The following is a 24,292-nucleotide window of genomic DNA, read 5'->3' as shown; positions in this document are numbered from 1 at the left end:
GCTATGGAGGGGGTTGTCTGGACTGTTAAATATGGGTGGCACAGTTTTACAGACTGGGCCCTGAAGTGTATGAGAGAAAAGAAAGGCAGCAGGAAGCAAAGGTCTTGACTGTGGACATGCTGTCAGTAGTTGTTTTGAGTTCTTGCCACTCTGAATTCCCATCAATGAAAGGATCACTGGAATTATAAGCTAAATAAACCTCTAAGATGATTTGATCACAGAGTTTTTATCACAATGACAGAAATAAAACTAGAGCACTATTCTAGAATTTTTTACATGTAGTTTATAATTATGATATAAATAAGTCTGTTGGGAATTCAGGGATGTCTGATATTTAAGCTATATTTGTTGGGACCTTGGTAAACTGTTAAGGCCTAGGTAGCAGTTACCTGGATAGCCTGACATTATAAGGAAACTTTCTGATATGTTTCTGGTGTTACTAGAAAACTTCCTAATGTCACGACTGATTACATATTCTGTTATGTTCTGTGCCCAATCATGATAAAAGTCAGTAGAACTGTTTCATATAGTTAGCCACAGCAAGCCTGGACCTGAACCAACCACCCAGCAGCCCTTCCTGCACCTGTGTATGAGCTTTTATAGTATTTGCCTTTATAAGTTGCTCCTGGGATGGATCCCAACATAAGAGAGACACCTGCACCAATACAAGAAACTATTTGGAATAAGACTTCCATTTTGAGTAGTGGTCGTGTAAAGTTTAAGTTCCAAAGACCTTCCTGGGAATTCATCGTTTCTCAGGACAAAGCCTGAGGATAACCGTCCCCCATTTTACAGATGAACGTGACCATCACACATTCTCAGACTCGACAACCTGTTCTTAGATGAACTTTTCTAATTCACTGACAACCTAATATTTATCAACTACAGCAGTAACGTTAATAAGCTACCAAGGCTATGTAAGCTGTGTTCTCTTTCTCAATACAAATAAAGTAAAGTAGCCTTTATTAGACACTCTCCGCTGCGTGGCCTGGTGATTACCTTCTCTGCCACTGCTCGCACGGACTGCACGCTCGTCCCATACAGATGGTTGTTATACTGGCCGGCTTCAATGAACTTATGCTCCTGGATGTCCTTCTCCATCTGCTCCCTTGAAGTCACAAAATGATAATCTCGTCCATCCACCTCATAGTCACGCTTTGGTCTAGTTGTATCTTCAATAAAAAAGAACTTGGGGAAGTGTTTAATATTTAAAAACAGAATAAATACATCTTCTACTTAATTCATTCCTTTTTAAAGGTTTAACATAATACTTTTAAATCTAAAAAAGAAAATACTATTGAGGAAGAAAGAATAATTAATAAAATAATTAACTATAGTCTTTAAAGCAGTTATATTTACTTCTACCAAACACAGCGACAGAAAATGTTACGTAGGTTTTAATGTGGGTTACTCACGAGGGACACAGGATCCAAATTTGTCAGGAAATTCTGAGATTAAGTCATCATTTACTCTGTCTTTCATAGGTCCTAATATGATGACTGGTCGGGTATAATTAACTACAAAAATAAACGTATTAAAAAGAATAAACACTTAACAAACATTAGTGTATTTCAGCAGAGAACAAAACCATTCTGAACTATTATGAAGAATTTCTTCTTCATTCTTTCTTTATATTCTCAACTAAGTACTACTTTGTAAACAAATCCTTATTAAAATCTTGGAAGTCAAGTTATATTTAGCATCTTAAGACACTGTAATAGAATGCTAACACTTCATTATAACTAGAAAACAAAGTATGGTGCTGTATCGATGGTTTTTGAAGATAAAAACAAGAAAGAGGAATGGAGACAGAAACCACTGGGTATAGTGGTACGATGGCACTGTGATCTAGAAAGACGAGCTAGCGAGCGCACAGTGGGTCATGCTGAAGGAGGAAGATCACTGGTAAGAATCAGACCAGTACTGTGGTCAGAGGGATGGAAAGGTAGATACAGTGAGCTTAGGGACACAACACCAATAAAACCAGCCAACATAAAATGACTTGGTTCTAATATTTTATGAGTTTAATATTCATATAGAATTGTCTACATATATAGTTAAAAACAGCAAAATTTTGATGTAATATTTTTGCATCTAATAGTCTGATTTTTCAAACTAAGCATATTTATTTTACATTAATCTATTTATTATAATTAATTTTTCTCATATGTGTGGAGGTCAGAGGATAATTTGTGGGAGTTGGTTCTCTTTCTCTTCCTATCATGTCATTTCTGGGGTCTGAACTGAGGTCCTCAGGTTTGGCAGCAAGCACTCTTATCCACCGAGCCATCTCACTGGCCCTGAAATATGCTTTTTTTTTTTTTTTTTTAAAAAGATATATTTATTTTTATTTATATGAACACACTATAGTTGTCTTCAGACACACACCAAAAGAGGGCATTGGATCCCATTACAGATGGCTGTAAGTCACCATGTGGTTGCTGGGAATTGAATTCAGGACCTCTGGAAGATCAGTCAGTGCTCTTAACCACTAAGCCATCTCTCCGGCTCAAAATATACTTTTTAGTAAGGCTATAAAACATCAACAAACTTCACAAACCTTCTTGTTGATTCACTGGCTCATAAGATAAAACATATTCTTCTTGACCACCTATTGGAAAGTTAAAGCAAGGGTAAGAAAATCTGTAAAGATAGCTAATGCCAATGTAACCCTATTCCACATAACCCATCTAATTCCTTATGTGTGGACTTTCTGGGAAACAAACATGATGTACAAAAAGGTACTTATGTCATGAATATCCAAGGCAAGCCTCAGAATAAAAGGGGAAATTATTAAATCATGAAGGCAAATCTAATATACAAGACAAATGCACTATTTTTCATAAGTTAATTATTATGTGCTTATTTATACATAATCAAATCCATTAAAATCTTCATTTCTGGTTGGAGATTTAACTTACTGGCAAGGTGCCCAAATTTGATTGCTAGACTATAAAAAACAAACAACAGAGCTGCCTCCCAATAGCAAAAACCAACAAACACCCCTTCATTTGGGATGTAGGATATTTAGTATAAATATGTACTAGGGCTGGATGGGGGACTGCTTGCCTATAATTCCAAATTCCAGCACTTGAGTCTCAGGCACGAGGTAGGAGGATTGGCATTTTGAGGTTGGCCTGAACCATGAAGTGAGACTCTGCTAAAAAAAACAAAAACAAAACAAACAAAAAAAAACACCCCAAAAAATTGAAATCAGAAAAATCCAGTAAGCTGCTGAAGAAGATACTGTTTTTGTTCCAACTCAGTACATATTTAGTTAAATCTATATTTATCTATAATCTTGTTTTGATCACAAAAACACTTCAGAAGTTAAAGCATCCTAAGTTAAAGGAACTTTGGAAATACTATGAATGGAAGAAAAACCCTATCAACCATAGCTGAACACCATGAAAAGAACTGAAACTACTTTTAACATGTACTATAGAAAACATTCAGGGACTGAATGAAAGCAATGAAAACTGATAAGGTATTTGGAAAATATTCTCTTTATCAAGATTCTGTAACAACTGTGACTGGGTCATGACTCGTGCACATCACTACGCATGTGCAGCTGCTGGTGCTAAATCTGTAAGAGTGGCTCACACATCTGTACTTGCTGGACACTGTGTGCTGGCTTCCAATCTCACTGCTGTAGTAGCACAAAACAGATATTTCATGAGCTGCTTTTTTGCTTTTGTTTGTTTGTTTGTTTAAATTAGTAGTATATCTAGGCATGGTGACACATGCCTTTAATCCTAGCACTTGGGAGGCAGAGGTAGGTTAAATATCTGTGAGTTTGAGACTAGCCTGGTCTATGTAGAGTTCCAGGACAACCAACGCTACACTTAGTGTCTCAAAAAACAAAACAAAACAAAAATTACGGATATAAAATATGGTTTACGTACTGTAAAAACATGCAGTTGGATATTCCACAACTTAATAATTCATGCAAACAGTGAGAGAAGACAGTATATACTTTCATGACCTCTTTGTAGTCTAGACCACCCCCAACTATCTAGAGTGGATTCTGGTTATAAGCAAATAAAATGCTGAAATGAAAGAAATTATTTTCCCATTTTTCTTCCTCAAATCACAGCTATCATGTAGAGAAAATATCCAACAAATGAATGAGGGTTAAAAGTATATATTGCCAACATGAAATATCTGGGACTTGTAACAGGATTATTAACCTTTTGAGCAGCCATATTCATCTGTAATCAAGATTACTTTCATTTTAGACAGCAGTAAAAAAAGTTAAAAAAACAGTTTTAATTTTTAAGTTGCTATAATTGATATTCACATACTCTCCCCTCTTTCCATATCCCATTTTATATAGCTTAATTAATATAAAGAACATAACATTAAACATCAAGGGAATAAACAGTATTTCTTTTTTGCAATGGTTGCATAGAATAAAAAGAAAATAAACTAATAATGACTTAGCATTACTAAGAAATATCCTTTTAGTGCTGATGTTAAAAAACAAAACTACTAAAGAAAATAGGGAAATACACGTTTATCTCCCTACAGATACTTACTTTTTATAAGGTGCACACAAATCTACATACTAAGTATAGTATACACAAATAATAAGTTGGTAAATGGGTTTATTTTCATTAAAACCTTGAAATTAACCTTTCTGTATGTGGAATTTGAGGCCCTGTTAGCCAAAATGCTTACAGCAAAAATGTTTCATATTTAGAGTTTAATGCATTTCAAAGTATCTCACAGCCACACCTGGCTGAGCAACTCTGAACTGAAACATTAAATGTTCTAAGATCTAAAACCTTTACATCATCACATTGTTGCTACACACTTTGGGCTTTGGGTTAGAGATACTCAACCTTCAGGTGGTTACCCTTCCCAAGTCTATTGTACTTGGCTCTTCCTGGTTAACAATCTTAGGAATCTGTTAGTTTTTAGAGCATATCACCCAGGAAAAAGCTGCTCAGGAATATTTATACTTTTTAACTTTGTAACAAAAGAACAAGTAACATGCAACACTTACGGTAACTACTTTCACTATCGCTGGCATTAGAAGTTACGTGCTCTGAAATTGAAGGAAAATGAAAATAAAAAAAAAAAACAAACCACAGTGTCATGAACTTAAAAGTTGATAAAAGCAAACTATCAAAATTAAACAAGGTGGTATTATAAATGTTGAGATATAAACCAAATATACTCACAGAATTTTTTACAAAGCATTTAAGATTTTGTATAAAGAAAGTTTAATTTTCAACTAAATTAACATAAACTGTCACAAGAAAATACCTGTAGTAAAAGAAAATGGCTTGTTTCCAATGTAGTTTATGAACAAAATTCTCAGTAAAAAACCAGGTAGAGCATGGCATAGATACAATGTAATCTTGTATTAGTCCAAACATACACATAAAATCCCCAAAGAGAAAATAGATTTGGTACCACAGGGGACAAGCTCCATTTGAGTGAGCCTGAGGGAAAGGTGCTTGTGTGATTTACAAATAGGTCAGGTTTTACCAGGCCGTCTTCCTCTTAAACCTATGTTTCAGAAGCCATCCAAAGCTGTGATGACAAGCCAGGAGAAACTGTCTTAAAAAAGTCATGACAAGGGGACTGGAGATGCTGAGTGAGACTACGTTCTAATAGGTCAGTGGTCCTTAGCAACTCCCCTTTGAAAAAAGATTACTTTGCAAAACAAAACAACGCGCCCAACAAATATTAGTAAAAAGCCGCCTAACTCTTGTCTGGTCAAAAGTGGCTCCATTTTATAACTTGATCATTCGTAAGTAACAGGCATTCACTCATCTCTCAATAAGTTTCTTCCTTGAAGAAAAAAAGCAAAAATTTTATTCAGGTAAAAAGAAAAGGAAAACTTTAAGGACAGAGGGAAGCCCCGTTTTCTGTTAGGGAGAGAGAAGAGCAACATTTCAGGGGGACAGTGTTTGAGGCTAAGGTCAGCCGCGCCTGTTCTGGAAACCGACAGCTCTGCTGGAAGGTAGAACAGACCTCATGAGAGTGAGAAATAAACCTGTTGATTTTTAACCTGCAGAAAAAAAAGATGCAATTCTCTAAAAAACTGTGTATATATATGCGTGTGTGCACGTGCGCACAGCGTCTTTTCTGCTAGCTCCCATCTTATTTTTCACTAAACCTGGAGCTGACTGGTTAAGTCCAGCCAAGTCTGACAAATTCCCCCATTCATTACTCCCAAGGACTAGGGTTACAGGCATGTGCCATTTTGTGAGGTGTTTTTGTTTGTCCTTATTTCCTCTTAAACATCATGTCCCCATGCATGTGAGAAAAGCACTTTGCTTCCCAGTCTTAACATGCAGACTTTTTAATCACAGTTTATATTTTAAATAAAGCACTTAAAAATTCAAAAATAGAATTAGGGGAGGGAAAGCCATTTTCTTCAAGGACATTCTAAGTTGCCACCAAATGACTCCTCCCCACCCATGCTCAAGAAACCCTAATCAAGTCAGTGTGCTGTAAAAGGAGACAAGAGACTATGAAGGAGAGATTTGTAGGAAGGAAAGGGCTCAGTGGGATCAGAGAGGATGATGGGGTGAAAATAACTAAAATGTATCTATGTATGAAACTACCAGGGGGCTGGAGAGATCGCTTAGTGGTTAAGAGCACTGACTGCTCTTCCAGAGGTCCTGAGTTCAATTCCCAGCAACCACATGGTGGCTCACAACCATCTGTAATGGAATCTGATGCCCTCTTCTGGTGTGTCTGAAGAAAGCAATGGTGTACTCATATACATAAAATAAATAAATCATTAAAAAAAGAAAAACAAAAAACAAACTAACAGAAAATAATGGATAAAATAATAATAATAATAATAGAAACTGTCAGGGGATAAAACAGGAATTTGTAATGATTTTTCTTACAACTTAAGAAACTTCAACAGAATAATTAAACCTAAAAAGTAGAAATAGAATTGTCTACTACATGACTAGCACATGTAGAAACAGGTATTTTAAAGTTTCCATTAACCTTTTTCTTTTTCCATCTTATGTGTGTATGTGAGTGTTTCCCATGTATGTGTGTGTGGCTGTGTATCTGGAGGCCCCCATGGACACTGGCAACCATCCCCAGCAGCTCCTCTACCTCTTCAGGGAGGCCAGCATCTCCATCAACCTACAGCACACCAACACTGCTGTGTTTCTTGCTTGCCTGGGGACCTTGTTTTGTCTTTAGAGGTAGGAATTACAGGCAGGCTAGCATACCCACCCAACATTTACATGGCTCCTTATAGTTATAGGGGCAACTGCTTTAACCACTGAGCCATTTCTTCAGCCCCACCCCATCCCATTTTTTTTTCTCATGTTAGTACATGGATTTCAATACAACATTTGAAATTCCCGAATGATATTCAATTTAACTTTAATTTATAAATTCTAATTCACCTGTTATTAAGACATTTCATTTTGCTTTAAACTGTTTTTACAATATTAATAATTCTAAATGTCTTCATTTATACCACTTTTTACCTATCCTATTTCTTTAAAATTTGTTATAAGAAATAGGAATGCCACAAAAACAAAAACTTCTGAAGTCTGTATTAGAATTGGCATTAAGAAATTAGTTAGCCGGGCAGTGGTGGCGCACGCCTTTAATCCCAGCACTTGGGAGGCAGAGGCAGGCGGATTTCTAAGTTCGAGGCCAGCCTGGTCTACAAAGTGAGTTCCAGGACAGCCAGGGTTACACAGAGAAACCCTGTCTCGAACCCCCCCCCCCCCCAAAAAAAAAAAAGAGTTATCTGCAGGATGAGAGTAAGTGGGTACGTAAGAGACAAAATCTGTTACTGCTGAGCTGGTGATTATGAAGCAGGCAAATGAATACTGCATTACTATGCTACCAGCCAATACATTTGACATACTATAGAATAAAATGTTACTATTCTTTCTTTTGTATTTTACCTACTCGCCTTGAGCTCTTTAAAACTGCCAAAATGTACACTGTAATAAACTTCTGTGGGTCCTTTATATTTTCTGTATGTGGTTCCTCTATACTGAAACCTTGCTACTCAGAGGGTGGGCCTTAGACTAGGATAGTCACTTACCTGTACTGCTTGAACTAACAAGAAAGGTAAAGTGCCCCTCCTCTAACACTAATGTGTTGGGGCTGGGGCTATAGCTGCTCAGTGGCACTGCACTTGCTTAACACGAATGAAGAAGCACATGCGTGTTAAGTCCAAGCCCTAGCTCTGACAGAATAAAAACAAAACAAAAACTTGAACATAATTTATCAAAGAAAGTTACAGAGCTAATACATAGATTAAAAGGTGTTTAAATTTACTTCCAACACAACAAAACTAGGCATGCCAAGAGAAGGCAAGGATACGAAGCAGCCAGAACCTGTGGTTAGGCACGTGGGTAAAGACAGTCTGGAAACTAACTGCCAGAACAGAGATCCTGGATACCCAAGACAGGTGGGTTCCAGGACTCTGAGGTAATAAGTGTAAGATGTGAATGTCCCTTCATGAAACTTGTAGGATTTGCATGTATTTCCTGCTCTCCTCCTTTCCTTCCTAGACAGAGCCTCCCGTAGTCCAAACTGTCCTGTGACAAACAGCTGAGTCTGTCCTTAAACTCCTTCTCACAGAGCCTAATGTCCCAGATGCTGGGACTGTAGGTAGGTCCAGAGGACCACAGTTGGCGCCTGTATACTTTGATCTTATTTTTTGAGTCTATAATACCCAATATAGTGCAAATAATGGCTACACAGTGTTGTTCAGAGAATGAGAAGGGAATTAAAGCCGACTCAGTATACCACTGAGGCTGTGAAGTGAGTAATGGTAAATCAAAGTGTTATGGAAAGCCTGAGATTTTGTGAAAGGCAGGATGCTGCAGGAGATACCATTACTTCATGTCTGTTGATTTATTGCAGTGCTTTGCATATGTGGCAAATACAAGTTTTATGTTTTGCAAATATCTGGACTTTTCTCCTCAAATATTTTCAATCTGTAGTTTATTCAATTCATAGATATGGAAACCATGCATATGGAGAGCCAGTTTTGTAAAGCTCACCAAATATATATGCATGACCTAAAAATTTTTCCCCTTCCTACATATTTCCCCAAAGAAAGCCATATATCTGAATATCAAAAGATATGTACAAGTATATTCAAAACAACATTATTTTAAAGTGCCAAGCACATTTTGTTTGCATATCTGAGAATGTGTAGCTGCAATTTAATTTTCTGTTTGTCTTGTGAGCACTTTCCACGTCACCTGTGTGCTGGCCGGGCTGACCTCAGCCTGGTGAGGCTCCAGCTTCCTCTGTCTTCCCAGTGCTAGATTACAGGCGTGAGCCGCCAGGCCCGGCTCCTAATAGGACCTGCAACTGCCATACAACACTGTACGGATAAACCGTGTCTCATTAGCCATTTTCAAATTAAGACTCTGGAGTGGCTTCAATCCTTTTTCTTTCTTTCTTTCTTTTACTTCTAAAGAATAATAAAATTTATCTCTATCTCCAATTATATCCTGAGGATAATCTCCTCAAAATGGATTTAATTTTAATGAGTCAAAGAAGAATTCTTTTTGAGATAAGATGCATTAATTTATAGTTGCAATCATAGTACATTAAAAAGCTACTCTATGGAATGCTTACATCACAAATGTGTCTCCAGGAAAAGGTAAGCCACATTACTTTGTATAAGCCGACTACTGGGGAAACAGTATTTCCCGAGTACACACACACACACACACACACACACACACACACACTTGTTGCATCTGCTTATTTTATGAGAACAGCTGTGCTGAGGTCTGCACTTGTGTCTTCTCCCAAAGGTCCATAATTAAGGACCTGGCTCCAGCTTGGTGCCATCAGAAGGCAGTAGATATATAAGTGCAGCCTAGGGGGCAGCTTCAGGTCACTGAGGGTGTGATCTTCAAGAGGACCCTTGCCTTTCCCAGGCCTTTTCAATACTTCCTGGCAATAAGAGGTGAGCATCTCACCGAATTACTCATTGTACAATGATGTCCTGCCTCACCACAAGCCTTCCAAACAATAGGGCCAAGTGATGATGGACAGAACTCCAAACTAAGTCAAAATGAATGTCTGTCTTTATAAGCTAATTATCTTAGGTTGTTTTGTTTTGTTGTTGTTAGTAACAGAAAGGCAGCATATTTGTGTTATCCCTTGTCCAATTCTCTAGTGGACAGACTGTTTCTTACTGATTCATAAGAAACCTGTACTTGGGATGGTGAGATGGCTCAGCAGGTAAGAGCACCTGACTGCTCTTCCAAAGGTCCTGAGTTCAAATCCCAGCAACCACATGGTGGCTCACAACCATCCGTAATGAGATCTGACTCCCTCTTCTGGTGTGTCTGAAGACAGCTACAGTGTACTTACATATAATAAATAAATAAATCTTAAAAAAAAAAAAAAAAAAGAAACCTGTACTTGAGGCAGATGTATTATTCCAGGTGTAGGGCTGCGTGTGAGGTACTTTGGATGCAAATTTAAGATCCCCCATTGACCCTCTTACTTTAGGAAAAAAGTATTCCCTACATTTTCTCTCTTCCCCACAACCTCTTCTTTCTCACCTCTTCTATTTTTTTTTTTTTTTTTGGTTTTTCGAGACAGGGTTTCTCTGTGTAGCCCTGGCTGTCCTGGCACTCACTTTGTAGACCAGGCTGGCCTCCAACTCAGAAATCCGCCTGCCTCTGCCTCCCGAGGGCTGGGATTAAAGGCGTGCGCCACCACGCCTGGCGACCTCTTCTATTTTTAATATGCTTGGTGAACACAATTATTTCAAATGTAATCACATTTTAGCTTTTTTCTCAAACATTTCCTTCCTGGTAGGGTATGCATGTTTATTCTCTTTATTCCCTCCAAATGCTACACTGCCAATCTCAAGCAACTGTTTGATATCTTACTTCAAGTGTGGCTTTGGTACGTGAGAGCTTTGCACGATTCTGCTTATTTAAAACAAGAAGAAAGCAAACAGATATGAGAAACCTATGTAGCTATCTGAGGACGTTTTTGAGGTTTTTATAAAATTGGAAATTGTAAAAACGAAAAACAAATGTGTTTTTAAGCTGTGTGTTATTACTTCACTTCTGAGCATCCCGACTACCTCTTATTGAATTATTATCACCTTGAGTCTTATTTTGAATCAGCATATATACACTAACGTACCTCTTATTGAATTATTATCACCTTGAGTCTTATTTTGAATCAGCATATATACACTAACGAAGTAATAAGTAATGCCCTGATGTACCCTTCTTCTAGTATTTCCTCCATAATAACAAGCAGCCTGTGATGTCTTATGTGTTTGTTTTATGTGATAACCTCCTTCATACCCAGTTTTAGAATTCTACTGGTATTTTCCTGCTTCTTCAATATTTTCTGAATAAAAATTTGACCTTTAGGTTGCCAAGTTAATAAATTCTTTCAATTCCTGTGAAATGAAACGGGTAGTCATAATTCAGCGAATTATAATACACTGTGTAGAAAATTAAATCTTTCCCCAAGTGACACTGCCTGGTAATCTTTATTTTTCACAAATTTTCCTTAAGAATGTTTCTATTTCCAATTACAGACACAGGGCAAGGTAAAATCATATATAACTATAAAATATGGGATCTATAATTATATATAGCAGCATCAATAAGAATCAAAAATTCCAAGCTGATTCATATAACCTCTAAAACATATCAACCTCAAGATGAATCTCAGAGCGCTGGTAACCTGTGGAGGGTGTTTTCCAGTTAGTGAAGGTTTTCACTGATAATGTTTCCAAAGTTAAAACATTAAAAAGCTGCTGTTAGTGATAGGAAACCTGTGGGTACTACCAATTGTATTCTTTTTTTTTTTAAACATTTACTTATTACTGTATGTAAGTACACTGTAGCTGTCTTCAGACACACCAGAAGAGCATCAGATCTCATTACAGATGGTTGTGAGCCACCATGTGGGTTCTGGGATTTGAACTCGGGACCTCCAGAAGAGCAGTCGGTGCTCTCTTAACCACTGAGCCATCTCTGCAGCACCCCCCCCCCTTTTTTTTGTTTGTTTGTTTTGTTTTTGTTCGAGACAGGGTTTCTCTGTGTAGCCCTGGCTGTCCTGGAACTCACTCTGTAGACCAGGCTGGCCTTGAACTCAGAAATCCACCTGCCTCTGCTTCCCAAATGCTGGGATTAAAGGCATGCACCACCACGCCCGGCCTCAATTGTATTCTTTAATTAAAAACTTTGTATACAATATATTTTGATCATGTTCTCCCTCCACTTCAAGTCCTCTCAGGACCCTACCCATCCAACTAACAAGACACAAACAAACACAAAAAGAGAGGTGCTTGCTCAGAGTCAGGCCTGCCCAGGGGAGGTTCTTTATATCAAGTGCACTCTCTTCAACTTGATGCAAACCTACTTGTTAAGATCAAAGTAAAAGTATCTACCTAAAAATTGTAATATTTATTATTTAATGATAAACTTCTTGGAAGGTTAACTAGTTACTACAAGAAAGTTTTCAAAATGCTTAGTAATTTAAATGAAAGAGACAATTCAACAAAAAAAAATTTAGCCTGAATGTTTATTTCTATGAGTAGAACTCACCTAAATTAACTTAGTAATATTTGATGACTTTTCATATTTAAGCAATTTGAAAATACTCCAATTTAAAACAGCATCTCACTCTGCAGAACAGGCTGGCGTCCCACTCCTGTTGTCAGTGACATGTTCCAGGCACCTGTCACCATGTTTGGCCCTTACTCAATTATTCATTAGATTCCGTCCACATAGTAGAATCTACTCATCTTTATAGGATGACTAGTCAGTTAGCTGAAAGTTATGAACAGCAAAAACAGGAACCAGAAATCCAAATAACAAAGCTCCTGGCTAAGGGAGAAACCCTCAATCCCAGTGCGCTCTCTAACGCTGCTTACAGTGTGAAGAGAGCTCCCATTTCCCCTAGAGTGCTGCTTGGACCCTTATACTCTCACATTTAAGCAAGGCTTTTCTAACACATAACTGTAGTGATTTAAACTTGTTTTTAAAAGGGAGACACAAAACTCCAAAGCTGTACATGTCTATCTATAATTCTAGTATGAGGGGCAAGTGATATTATTTAAAAAAAGCCTATACTTAAAAATTTTCTAGAAAAAGTAATTACCAGAAAAATTATGAAATTCAAAATGTAACTGAGTTTCTCAAGTGGCATGTTAAAAAGGGAACACAAGAAAACAAAAATTGTATCATAGAGGTAAAAATCCCAAGCTTGTTATAAACATGGAAAGCCTAAAAACCATCTAAAGCACACACCTCCTCAGGCCAGAAAGGCGCTACTGTGAACCTCAAGATGTCCCTGAATAAGGTAGGAGGTTAAAAAACAACTTGGGAGTATTTTGATCACTTACTCAGGCCTTTTGATCCCATGTCGTCAGGGATCTCCTGTAGAGAGTAGTCCCCAGAGAGCAAGCAATAAAAAGATAATCAAAGAAAATAGTTGTCAGTGATGCATAGAATTGGTGCTACTATAAGAGACAGTTCCAAGACCATTACAGGTACACACAGCGTACAAAGCACGCTTGTAGATTTTTCAAAGTTTAGAATAAGCTACCAATTAAATGTTATCAACACAAAGGATGAAAACTGGAGGTTAGAGGTTAATTAAAAAAGAAAGGCAAATTTTCAGGGCATTTTACAAGTAAAATGTATATTTCCTATATTTAATGATGAAACAAGATAAAATGGAATGATTCCAGATGATCTAGTATCAGAAACGGGCAGTGCTATATCTTTAAATCAGGTACCTTCTTCTTTTTCCTCAGAAGTAATCTTTGAATGTGTAAATGTTAAGTGCTTCTTATATGAACCCTTACTTCAAAGAATTATATTTATTTTTATATGTCATAAACAGATAAGATGCGGTTCAAGATTTCCTAGGTGCCAGAAAAGTCAAGACTGGCAAACAAATCAATTTGTGCGTATTAAATTTCCCTGGTGAAGAAATCAGTAACCTGTTGCAGCTCTTGAAACTGTCTCCATGGTAACAGCCAACTGCAGGGCAGTAGGTCCCTCTAGTTCTATTATCAGTTGACCAATGGATCCACATACTTACGGTCAGCATCACTCGTTTCCTGTTCACTCTGGTCCTTGTTCTTGTAGAAGGGAAATTTTCGGGAAAAGAGGTTCTTTTTACGCTTGTCATTGAATGACTGCTGAAGAAGAGAAGGAGGGGCAAAACAAAGGGGTGTCTACTTCTGTGTGCACAAAGGCCCAGCCTAGCAGCTATGGAAGCTGACTCCTGGGACCACAGTTTGCATGCAGTTTGCATGAATTTTATACTGTTCACATGGAAAATGGATTTCTAATTTTGTATAAGGTTTTATTGTTCTATTATTTTGTAAATGGTAAATATTAAAATTTTAGAGCACATTCAGCTTTATCTTAAAGAATAAATGCTACTTGACAAAAATGTTAAAAAGGTTTAATCAGATTATTATTATAGTATAAATCAAGCTAATATTTATTTTTATGACTATGTATTTTTCTAGGAAATTTCCAAGGTACAGTACTAGATACGTAATATCACATTATTTTTAGTGTTAATTGCTGCTCAATTATCTTCATGTATTAAGTAGCAATCTTGACTTTACTTTGTCCTAATTATATATTTTCTTTTATGCATTTTATTTGTGGCTATAATGAGTTAACACAACAGCCAATATTAACAAAGCGAACCTAAATAATTATGAGGATGTTCTTAATTAAAAAATTGCTTTTTTTTTTCTTCTTCAGAGAAAAAGGTAAGTGCTGAACTCTGTGACATACAGATGGAAAGACATTGTGCAGTCCCTGACTGGAGCTCGTGAGGCACGAAGGATGACGACATTTACTGCAGAGGAAGAGCCCCCCAGCAATTCTCCTGTTCTGGACTTTCTTAGTGGAAGTGACCTTACCCAGCTGTGACATTAAAACCAATCATCTGGAGTGGGGACATATGAAGTTTTTGGGAGGCAATGCTAGGGATGGCAAGTGACTCACCAATAAGCCACACCATTAGCCCCAAAGACAGAAATTCTGTTTTGATTTTTCCAGCTGAGCTGTGCCCGAGGATGCCACTCTACCCTTTTACCACCCGCCCTTTACTTCCCAGGGTTTCAGGCTCTGTTGGTCAGTCTGGTTTGGAATTAAGAGTGGACTACTTCAGAAATGAACAACTCCGAAGTCTTAAGCTGCATATTTTTTTTAAAAACTTGATATGAATATCGTGGTGAAATCTTATGCTACACTGGATGTGAATTATCTTTTTGCCCAGTGCATCTACTTTGTATACCCTATTGACTCAGGAGTGACTGGGTAGCTGTCTTTGTTATCAGACTGAGTATCTTAGTATCAACGTATTTATGTTAAAGTAAATATCATTTTATTTAATGCACTAAAGCATAAGAGTAGCAATAATGGCTAGTCTATTCTATTGTTATAATTATTGAGTATTAATTTCCTGTGCTACTTTGTAAATTACATTTGTCACAGACATGCACCTGTAAGAGAGATGTAGCACATAGAGGTTTGGTCCCATCCATGCTTCAGGCACTCACTATAGTCTTGGAGTGCATGGTACTCGGCTGAGCGGGCATTGCTGTGTATCACTGGAAGCCTGTGAACATCAGTCTGTACCGTGTGTCCTTGTTTATATTCATGTGGTGAGAACACTTAGGGAATCATTATAAGTGAAGTTAGAGGAGTAATTTCATAAACCGGACAAATGATCTTAGAACATGAAGGTCAGAAGGAACTGGAGAAAAGAGAACTCCTAAGCAGAAGCTAAAACTGCTGTTGTGAGGAGCAGGGCTGCATGCACTAAGTCTGCTTGGGCAGTTATTTTATAAGCTGTCAAGTAGCATCATGTGATTAAAAGTACTTGCTTGAGGCTAAATTTTAGAAAGAAAATTTAAGTTTTAGCAGGAAAATAAGGTAATCTTTCTCTCTCTCTCTTTTTTTTTTGGCATGAGAATCGCTGGCTTAAGCTTGTAGTTTTTAATAAAATTGATTTTTATTTTTTTAAAAAAGGTTATTTACCCTGTTTACTGCATATATAGTGGTCAGAGTCAGTTTCCTAGCACACAACCAAAGAAACATGTAGTTTAAAATGTTTTGATTTTTGTTATCTTTCCAGTTAGCCAAAGAGATATCTCAAGGACACTGTAATACAGGATAGAAAGATGTGTGTTAGTTAAGAAATATATTAATTATACTAATTTAATGTCACCCAGGTGAAGAACTTATTAAAAGTGCAAATATAAATATATAAGTAGCATAAGCAAACAATTAAAAAAAGTGTGTGGAAAATACAAAACTGAAGAGATAGGAAGAAAAACCTTCAGCTTTTTTGTATTTTCAATAGAAATTATTCTTTAATTTTTTAATATCATTGTCATGTTTCAATAAACATAAGAAATGATACAATGCCACAAATTCATGATAGGTATATTAAAAACATAGATATATAATTTCCAAATGTAGCATTTGAAAAATAGCCAAATGAGTGCTAAAACTGTTAATGAGGAACTGAAATGCTAAAGTCAGTATGGAAAACATGTGCAGGTCATCATGTATGGAAAGGAAAGGGAAGGAAAGGGAAGGGAAAACATTACAGAAAGAGATGCAGTTCTGTATCAATGGCAAGCGTATTTTTTACCCCACTCAGTACCATGCATACTTCTGGTGCTGTGTTAGAACACAGTGACTGTGTACAAAGCTGGTTACAGTCAACAAACAAAGACTAAGATTTAAATGTCGTTAATTAAGTTAACTTCTCACAGAATGAAAGGAAAGTTAAAACATGCATCCTCTTTTTAAATTCCTTGGTAGCTTACTGTACTGACTTCTTTTTAAATACATATAAAACAAGTACAGAAAACACTAAGTTATTTAGTATCCTGATATTTACTTGGGATTTTTCTTCCAATAAAAACTTTTAACTTAAATATTGCTTCAGGTTATAAGATGTAATTGTGATTCTGAATTTTATAGAAACTTATCACTTTGAAAAATTGAATTATATAGAACTTATCCAGATATAATTTCTTTAACATAGTAGAGCTGTAAGCACTGAGTGCCTGGTGATGTCTGATGTCCAGTGATGGTAGTGAACAGAAGTAACTTGCTGTAAACATGTTTATTTCAAGTATAATGAAAAGCTTTTAAAATTTGCTTCAGATAAAAAAACCAAACAAACCCAAAGATATAAACATTACGAAAAGTATTTCAATGCAGCATGTGTAGTTTTCTCCCTGCAGGTTATGGGTAACGAGGAGTTGTGTATATCGTATAGCTGAGACCTGTTCTATCTTACTCATCTATCAGCATGCTATATTTTCACACATCCGAACAGTTTTAAACTAAATGGAAAAATAAGTATCTAAATATTTAAGAAATTTTATACATTTCCCCACTATGTATACACCTTCTTTTGACTTTCTTTATCCCAGATTATAGCTTTGTGATGATCTTCACATCAAAAATTGGATTCTAGTAAGAAATTGATTAAGGGGATACAGAGCAAAGACCTCTCTACATGGCTTCACCTGTAACAACTTGTAAACTTACACTATGACTTAAATTAAAAAACCACGCCCCCCCCCCCAGCCCTCTTTAATGACGGGGTCTTACTATGTAACTCTTGATAACCTGAGATTCACTATGCAGAGCAGTCTGGCCTAAAGTTTGCAGAAATCTGTCTGCCTCTGCCTCCTAACTGCCGTGTGCCACCATGCCCAGCAGGTAATAATATTTAATGGAAGTACAGTATAGAAGAACCATTAAACTGGCTGTTCCAAAATACATGCAATTACAAGATGCGTGTTGCCTGTCTATTTCTCTATGGGATTATAAGTGTGCATCATCAATTCAACTAACACAGTCTAGTTAAACCACTGGAAGCTAAATTCGTATCATTTATAAAAATAATACTGATTAAAAGTTACTAAGAATCTATCAAATGACATAATCAGAAAAGGCCTGCAGAATAGGTTTCTGATAGTGAGAGATTACTACTACTCTAATCTGTGGCAAGAGCTGTTCAGTTAATTCTTATGGTGAGTCTTCTCATTTTAACAATAGAGCCAAAATAAAAATGATGGAAATGTACAAGATTTCGTATACTCACCCCTTTATCTCCTCTTGTTTTAGAATTGAATTTCACCGTTTTTAATCGGGCTCGTTCTTTCTTCTCAACTCTGTCAAAGTACAGAAGGTCTTTGTTACTGGAGACTGAATCCTAAGCCATATTTATGTTAGACTTATTTTCTAGTACTGAGTCCTGATGTCTAGAATTTTTTCTTCTGTTTTTAAGCTGGAGTTTAACAATGTGTCCAAGACTGATGTGAAGATGTTGATTCAAAACCTTATCTTAGCCTTCTGAGTAGTTGGAATTTACAGGTCTACATTACTATTCCTGGTAATAATATTTTTCTCTGTAAAGATTTTTATGTATGCACGTATATGTTGAAGTTAAACGTCAATGTTAGATGTCTTCCTTACTTGCTCCTTACCACTAAGAATACATTTAGTTGAATGTATGTATGTAAGAAAGGACAAGTGTGTAGGCACTCAGGAAGGATAGAAGAGTGGGGTCCTCTGGGAGCTAAAGTCATAAGCATACATGACTTAGATGTTGGGAATCAAGCTTGGGTCCTCTGCAGTATATGCTCTTAACTACTGAGCCATCTCTTCAGCTCTCATCCTACTTTTTTGAGGCAGGTTTCCCACTAAGTCTACAGTTTACCAATTTGGCCAAGCACACTCCAGAGATCGTCCTGTCTGTTGGAATTCCTGGTATGTACTGTCCTGAACCTGACTTTTTTTTTTTTTTTTTTTGGTATTTTTTCGAGACAGGGTTTCTCTGTATAGCCCTGGCTGTCCTGGAACTCACTCTGTAGACCAGGTTGGCCTCGAACTCATAAATCCACCTGCCTCTGCCTCCCAAGTGCTGGGATTAAAGGCGTGCGCCACCACTGCCCGGCTAGAACCTGACATTTTTATGTGCGTGTGACATTTGTGTGGCACTTTATAGACCAAGCTACCCCACCACTCCCTAGTAAGTCCAATATAATTAAGAGCCTTGGTTGACACCACTTATTCTAAAATTCCTCAAGCCTGCAGATAGATGAGCTACTTTACTGTGAAGAAAGCTCTTTAGTACTAAACCACAGTACACAAGTACACACTTACATGCATTCAGTCCCCTAATTACATTGAAAAGTCAGCCATCACTTCTGACTTTAGTCAGTTTCTAGGATTCCTTCTTTCTTTTAAACACTAGCTTACCATAGGACATATATGATGAAAATAAAGCTTGAGGGACAAAGAAAGTGTAGCAAAACTCAATTTGGATGTAATAATACAATTAAGATCTTGGATATTATAATAATAATTATTATCTTGAAAATTTTTGTACTGTTCTGTAGCTCTGAAATGTAAAACCATGTGGAAAAAAATTAAGTTTAATTCCAATAATCTGTATGTATAAAGATGTAGCAGTGTACAAGCCAGAGCTGGAAAGTACTGTGGAAGGGAGACAACAGGTAACTTGCGTTCCTTATGTCTCTGAGTGAAAGGTAACTTTGGGAACAGGTTAACAGATGCTGGGAGGACTTTAAAAAATGTTGAATTTTGAATTTTCTTTTATCTATATATTGAGCATGGAGGCTCATTCCTATAATCTCTTTATGCAAGAAGGTGAGCAGGAGGATTATTGTGAGCTTGAGGTCAGTCTGTATGACAGAGTGAGTTCTAGCTACATTGGGCTATATTTTATTGTTTCTCAAACAAACAATAAAAGGGTCTCCTACCCAAATATGCAAATTAAAAAACCCAAAAACTTTAGATACAGTGACATCAATCTAAATCATGCAAATGTGGTTTCACATAAATGAAACTTTTTATAAACCTTTAAATTACAGCTTTTAAGTATGATAGCATATTGCAGGTAAACTAGCAGAACAGCCTATGAAAACTATCTAGCTAATATTTTATTATGGGTGCAAGAGAATCTTAACACTCATCAATTAAAGCCCTATGTTCTTCACTACTCCAGAAGAATACTTGGGAGTCTGTGGCATGAGTAATTTGTAAACTTGTTCCAGTCCTTACTGAGGGTACCACTAACCTAGAATTAATTAATTGAACATTTACCATTCAAATCCTTCTTTTATTCAGCAAATAGATAGTATTTGTAATTGCTATTCCTGAAATAAAATCAAGAAGTGTGAGAATTATAACTCTTCATGGTATTAGATTTCTGGATAAAAGAGTTTTACTTAAGAAAACATAAATTTTAAAAACACTCAAGAAAAAAATAAAGGTGCCTGCATCTCCCTGAAGCTGGTGGTTATGAACTGTCCAGAGCAGTCCATGGCACTGTAGGAGGATGCCATGCCTTTCTTTAATGTGCAGACAAGGCTGGGCATTAGCCTAGGTTGTCACTTGATGATCCCTCTTAGTGCCATGCCTTTGAGGAACAGGAAGAACGTGCATATGGAATTGGTGCTATCAGAGTGCAGTGTAAATGTGGAGATTTTGAAAACTTTTTTGTGTGTGGGCACAAAATGCTGAAGGGTATGGTGACATCAAGTGGCAGGAGGATAATGGGAGGGAGCCTCCCCAGCACCTACCCACACCTTTTGGCCAAGGGGAAACCCAGGCCCTGAGCAGAGCAGAGCAAAGGGCTGTATTTTTATGCTCTCTGTTTTCCACAGGAAAGATGGCTAATGAAAGCTTCTTCATCTAAGTGTGTATAAACAAAAAACCATTCTATCGTACATCTAAACAAAACGGCAAATGTGTTGTGTCTTCCTACTCTATTTTACGGTAGAAACATAATATTCTATAGTACTACTTATGAACCAGAGAATGGATAGACACTTCAAGATGTATCCCGTGTGTTCATTTTTTCCCCATCTAAGTCAGCATGTTTCTCTCTGCTTGAGGGCACACATAAAGCCTTTGTAAGGTATGAGGCTCCAAAGGACGACTTTTAGGAGCTTTAACTTTGATATTTAACATGTGAGGTTTCTACTGAATCAAGAAGGCAGAGAGGAGTTTCTGAATCAAAGCATACTATATAATAATATAGGAAAGAAGAATGCCAAAGGCTGCACTCCTAAAATAACATTTTCCATCAAACATATGATTATACAACAGATGGATCTTGCTAAGTATATAGCTCTAGCTAACAATAGTTATAACCCTCCAACCAGTAATTACAAATCCTGGCAATACTTTAATATTGTTCTTGGGCTTAAGATACAGTTCAGTGATGGAACGGTTGTATAGCATGCACAAAACCCTGGGGCTCAATTATTAGTACTGCAAATAAAATAAAATATTTCTATCTGTTTGTGCTACGTAAGAGAGACAGATGATTTGGGGTATTTTTCAGTTAAAAGAAGTATAAATCCAACTCATCAGCGAACTTGATGGTGAATGAAGTAACCAGCAAGGATACCATGTTTGCTAGCTACCTCGACATAAGTCTGGTTAATGAAATAAAAAGATAGGAAGCATACTACAAGATTTTCCTTTCTTCTCCTCTTTCTATTAATTTTTTTTTCCAGCCCTAGGGATTGAACTCAGGCCTCATGCATGTTGGGTAATCAAACCTAGTCCTCTAGAAGAGTAACCAGTGCTCTTAACTGAACTCTCTCTCCAGCCCCCTAAAAGATAAGTTGGTAACTGTATTTTCTAGTCATATCATTGGTTACTTTTCTGTTTGTTTGTTTGAGACAGAGTATGTCAGTATGTAGCCTAGACTTGCTTGGAACTCACAGAGTATGTATGCTATCTCCACTGGTTACATTTAAATGTGACAGAATTAAATAGTAATGAATCACACCATGGAAAACAAAGCACAGAATCACTATTCAAGAAAAGATATTAATTAATTTATTCACCTTTCTTAACGTTTGAATTCATTAATCATGGGGCTCAAAGCATTTTAAAATTGTGTCTATTTAAGTATAGCAATGCATACCTGCGTACCTGGCATTTGGAAGGTTCAGATAGAAAGGCATCGAAAATTCAAAGTAAGCCTGTGAGACATAGCAACACTATGTCTCAAAAAACAAGGCTGAGGAGATGGCTCAGAGAATAAACTGTTTGATGCACAACTCAGATCCTCAGAGTCAACATAAAACAAGAAAAGGTCCTGTATATTTGCAATCCCTCCAGTGATCCTATGGTGATGTAGAGACAGGAGGATCTTTGAAAGTTCACAGGACTAGCTAGCCCAATATAAGCAGTATAAACAAGAGATCCTGCTGCAGACAGAGCAGAAGACAAGGACTGGCAGCTAAGATTGCCCTGCCACACGTGTGTCATGCACATGTGAGCCTACACACACACACACACACACACACACACTCACACCCCCCCCCATAGTTTGATTTGTTATACATATTGATGTGCACAGGTAAAACAATTGCTATAAATCATGCTAATTAATTTAACACACCTCAATAACCTCTCACGCAATTACTTTTAAAACATTCTTTGATGGTGAAAAACTTAGGCTCTACTTTCTCAGCAAATTTCAAGTACACACTTCAGTCTTGTTACTATGGTTCATCACAGTAGCATTCTGGAATTTATTCTTTTATAACTGAAACTACCTCATCTCCTGACCAACATCTTCCCATTCCTCTTCCACCTACTACTTCTCTTGTAACTTCCAGTAATTGTAACCTCCAGTAACCTCTAGAATATTTTATATTTCACAGAAGTGAAACACAGCACTTGACTACAGTAAGAGAAATGTCAAGTAAACAATATAAATGCCCTACTTTGAAGTAATAAGAAAACCTATTTACCTTCGTTTACTAGGAATCACTCCCACTTCGTCCCTCTCCCCGTCTGGGGTGACCTGTCTGGCTTGCCACCACTCGTCGTCAGAAGCATTGATAACATGGAGAATGTCTCCAAAGCTGAAGTTCAGTCCTTGACTGGGAAGCCCACTGTCCTTAGTCTTGTCATAATCAAAAAGGGCTCTAGACTCAAGAAAAAAGTTCATAACCACTTGTTACTGTGGTACTAATCAATTTTAAAAATTCATGGGATCACAGAAGTATACATAATTTGTACAGAGAAGTTATTAGTATAGTATAAAAAGGTTAGGCTTGATTTTACATTATATATAAGATAGTAACAACAACAACAACAACAAAGAAATCACAGAAATCACTCTGTAATGGAAACAGTCTAAGTCTATTATTTATTGCTTTGAGTGTTTTAGGATAGACTGCATGCTGGATTATTTATTTGAGACCGGAAATTGCTGCATTGAATATGAGTATGTGTATGAATTGCCACAGGTCCCAACTTCAGTCTTCTTGCCTCAGCCTCCTCGGTGCTGAGATGTGACTTCTTATCTTAGTGCTTTCTTACTGTGTTGTCTAGGAAATGAAACTGACACTGGTGATTCACTCACGGCTTCTACTGGACAGTGACATAGAGGGCTTTAGAGGGTGGTCTCAGTGCTGAACCCAGCACACTTCCTGGTATGCTGCCCTTTGCTTTACTCTGACAGCTTATTTGGCTTCCCTCTGCTTTTTCCCTCTTATTAGACGGGGCTAAAACTGACACACTGTAGAGCTGTTCTGAGGATTCCATCAGGTTTAGTAACGTGTGTAAGGGAAATTTAAAAAAATCTCTGGGCACACTGGGTTACATCTGTACTTTCAGCTACCATGGAGGCTGCTTGAGTCTAGTAGTCCAGGGTGAGCTTTGGTAACATAGTGACCCCCATCTCACGATAAAGAATAAAAATAAAAACATTGGCATCCCCAAATTTCATTAACTAAAATATAACAAATTATATTAGATTTGTAAATGAGAAATTATATAGCTAGTCTAAAAAATAAAATATAAACATTTTTATCTACTTTGATTAGATATTTAGGGAAAAGCCTCCCACCCATAGATAAACTAGCTAGATATGCAAGTATACAAGTTGATATCAATATAGTGATTACTCTGCCAGCTAATTACTTCTTCCACTTGTTTGCAAATGTAGAAATAATATTAGTTTGAAAGTCATTATCAATGAAAATTAAGTACAAATTGCCAAGTTATTTTAAAAAGATATTGTATTAATTTAATTTACAGCAGTAAAATGTAAAGTTCTTCAAAATTTGTTAAAAGGAAATTTGCTAATTAACATACAATATTTAAACTTAATTCTTAAGTCCAAATAAACTCTCTTAAAAGTCCAAGAAAGGGCTGGACTGAGGTGTGCACTTGCCCGTGAGTCTGATCCTGAACAGCAGGGAGAAATAGTGTGACCCCAAGCA

The 24,292-nt window shown here is 36.9% G+C and overlaps 1 protein-coding gene across 22 annotated transcripts in view; it reads right to left on the bottom strand.

The window, feature by feature from the left end:
- Dlg1 (discs large MAGUK scaffold protein 1) overlaps window positions 1–24,292 on the bottom strand; it is a 201,106-nt gene that overhangs the window by 14,879 nt on the left and 161,935 nt on the right. For 6 of the 22 annotated variants that reach the window (XM_029470482.2, XM_029470486.2, XM_029470489.2 and 3 more), the window contains 8 exons: window positions 22,814–22,990; window positions 18,115–18,184; window positions 14,062–14,161; window positions 5,009–5,050; window positions 4,191–4,226; window positions 2,561–2,611; window positions 1,416–1,517; window positions 1,000–1,172 (listed from right to left, as the gene is read on the bottom strand). In XM_029470482.2, the coding sequence (XP_029326342.1) occupies window positions 1,000–1,172; window positions 1,416–1,517; window positions 2,561–2,611; window positions 4,191–4,226; window positions 5,009–5,050; window positions 14,062–14,161; window positions 18,115–18,184; window positions 22,814–22,990 (751 nt within the window). Of the gene's footprint in view, window positions 1–999; window positions 1,173–1,415; window positions 1,518–2,560; window positions 2,612–4,190; window positions 4,227–5,008; window positions 5,051–13,357; window positions 13,392–14,061; window positions 14,162–18,114; window positions 18,185–22,813; window positions 22,991–24,292 lie in introns of all 22 variants that reach the window. The other 16 variants (XM_029470487.2, XM_029470490.2, XM_029470494.2 and 13 more) reach the window with 7 other exon arrangements.

Source organism: Mus caroli, unplaced genomic scaffold (genome assembly GCF_978045245.1).
Source record: "Mus caroli unplaced genomic scaffold, Mus_caroli_1 scaffold_17, whole genome shotgun sequence".
NCBI classification, from domain to species: Eukaryota; Metazoa; Chordata; class Mammalia; order Rodentia; family Muridae; genus Mus; species Mus caroli.
Note: the sequence above shows the minus strand (reverse complement) of the source record. Positions and strands in the feature narration are given on the sequence as shown.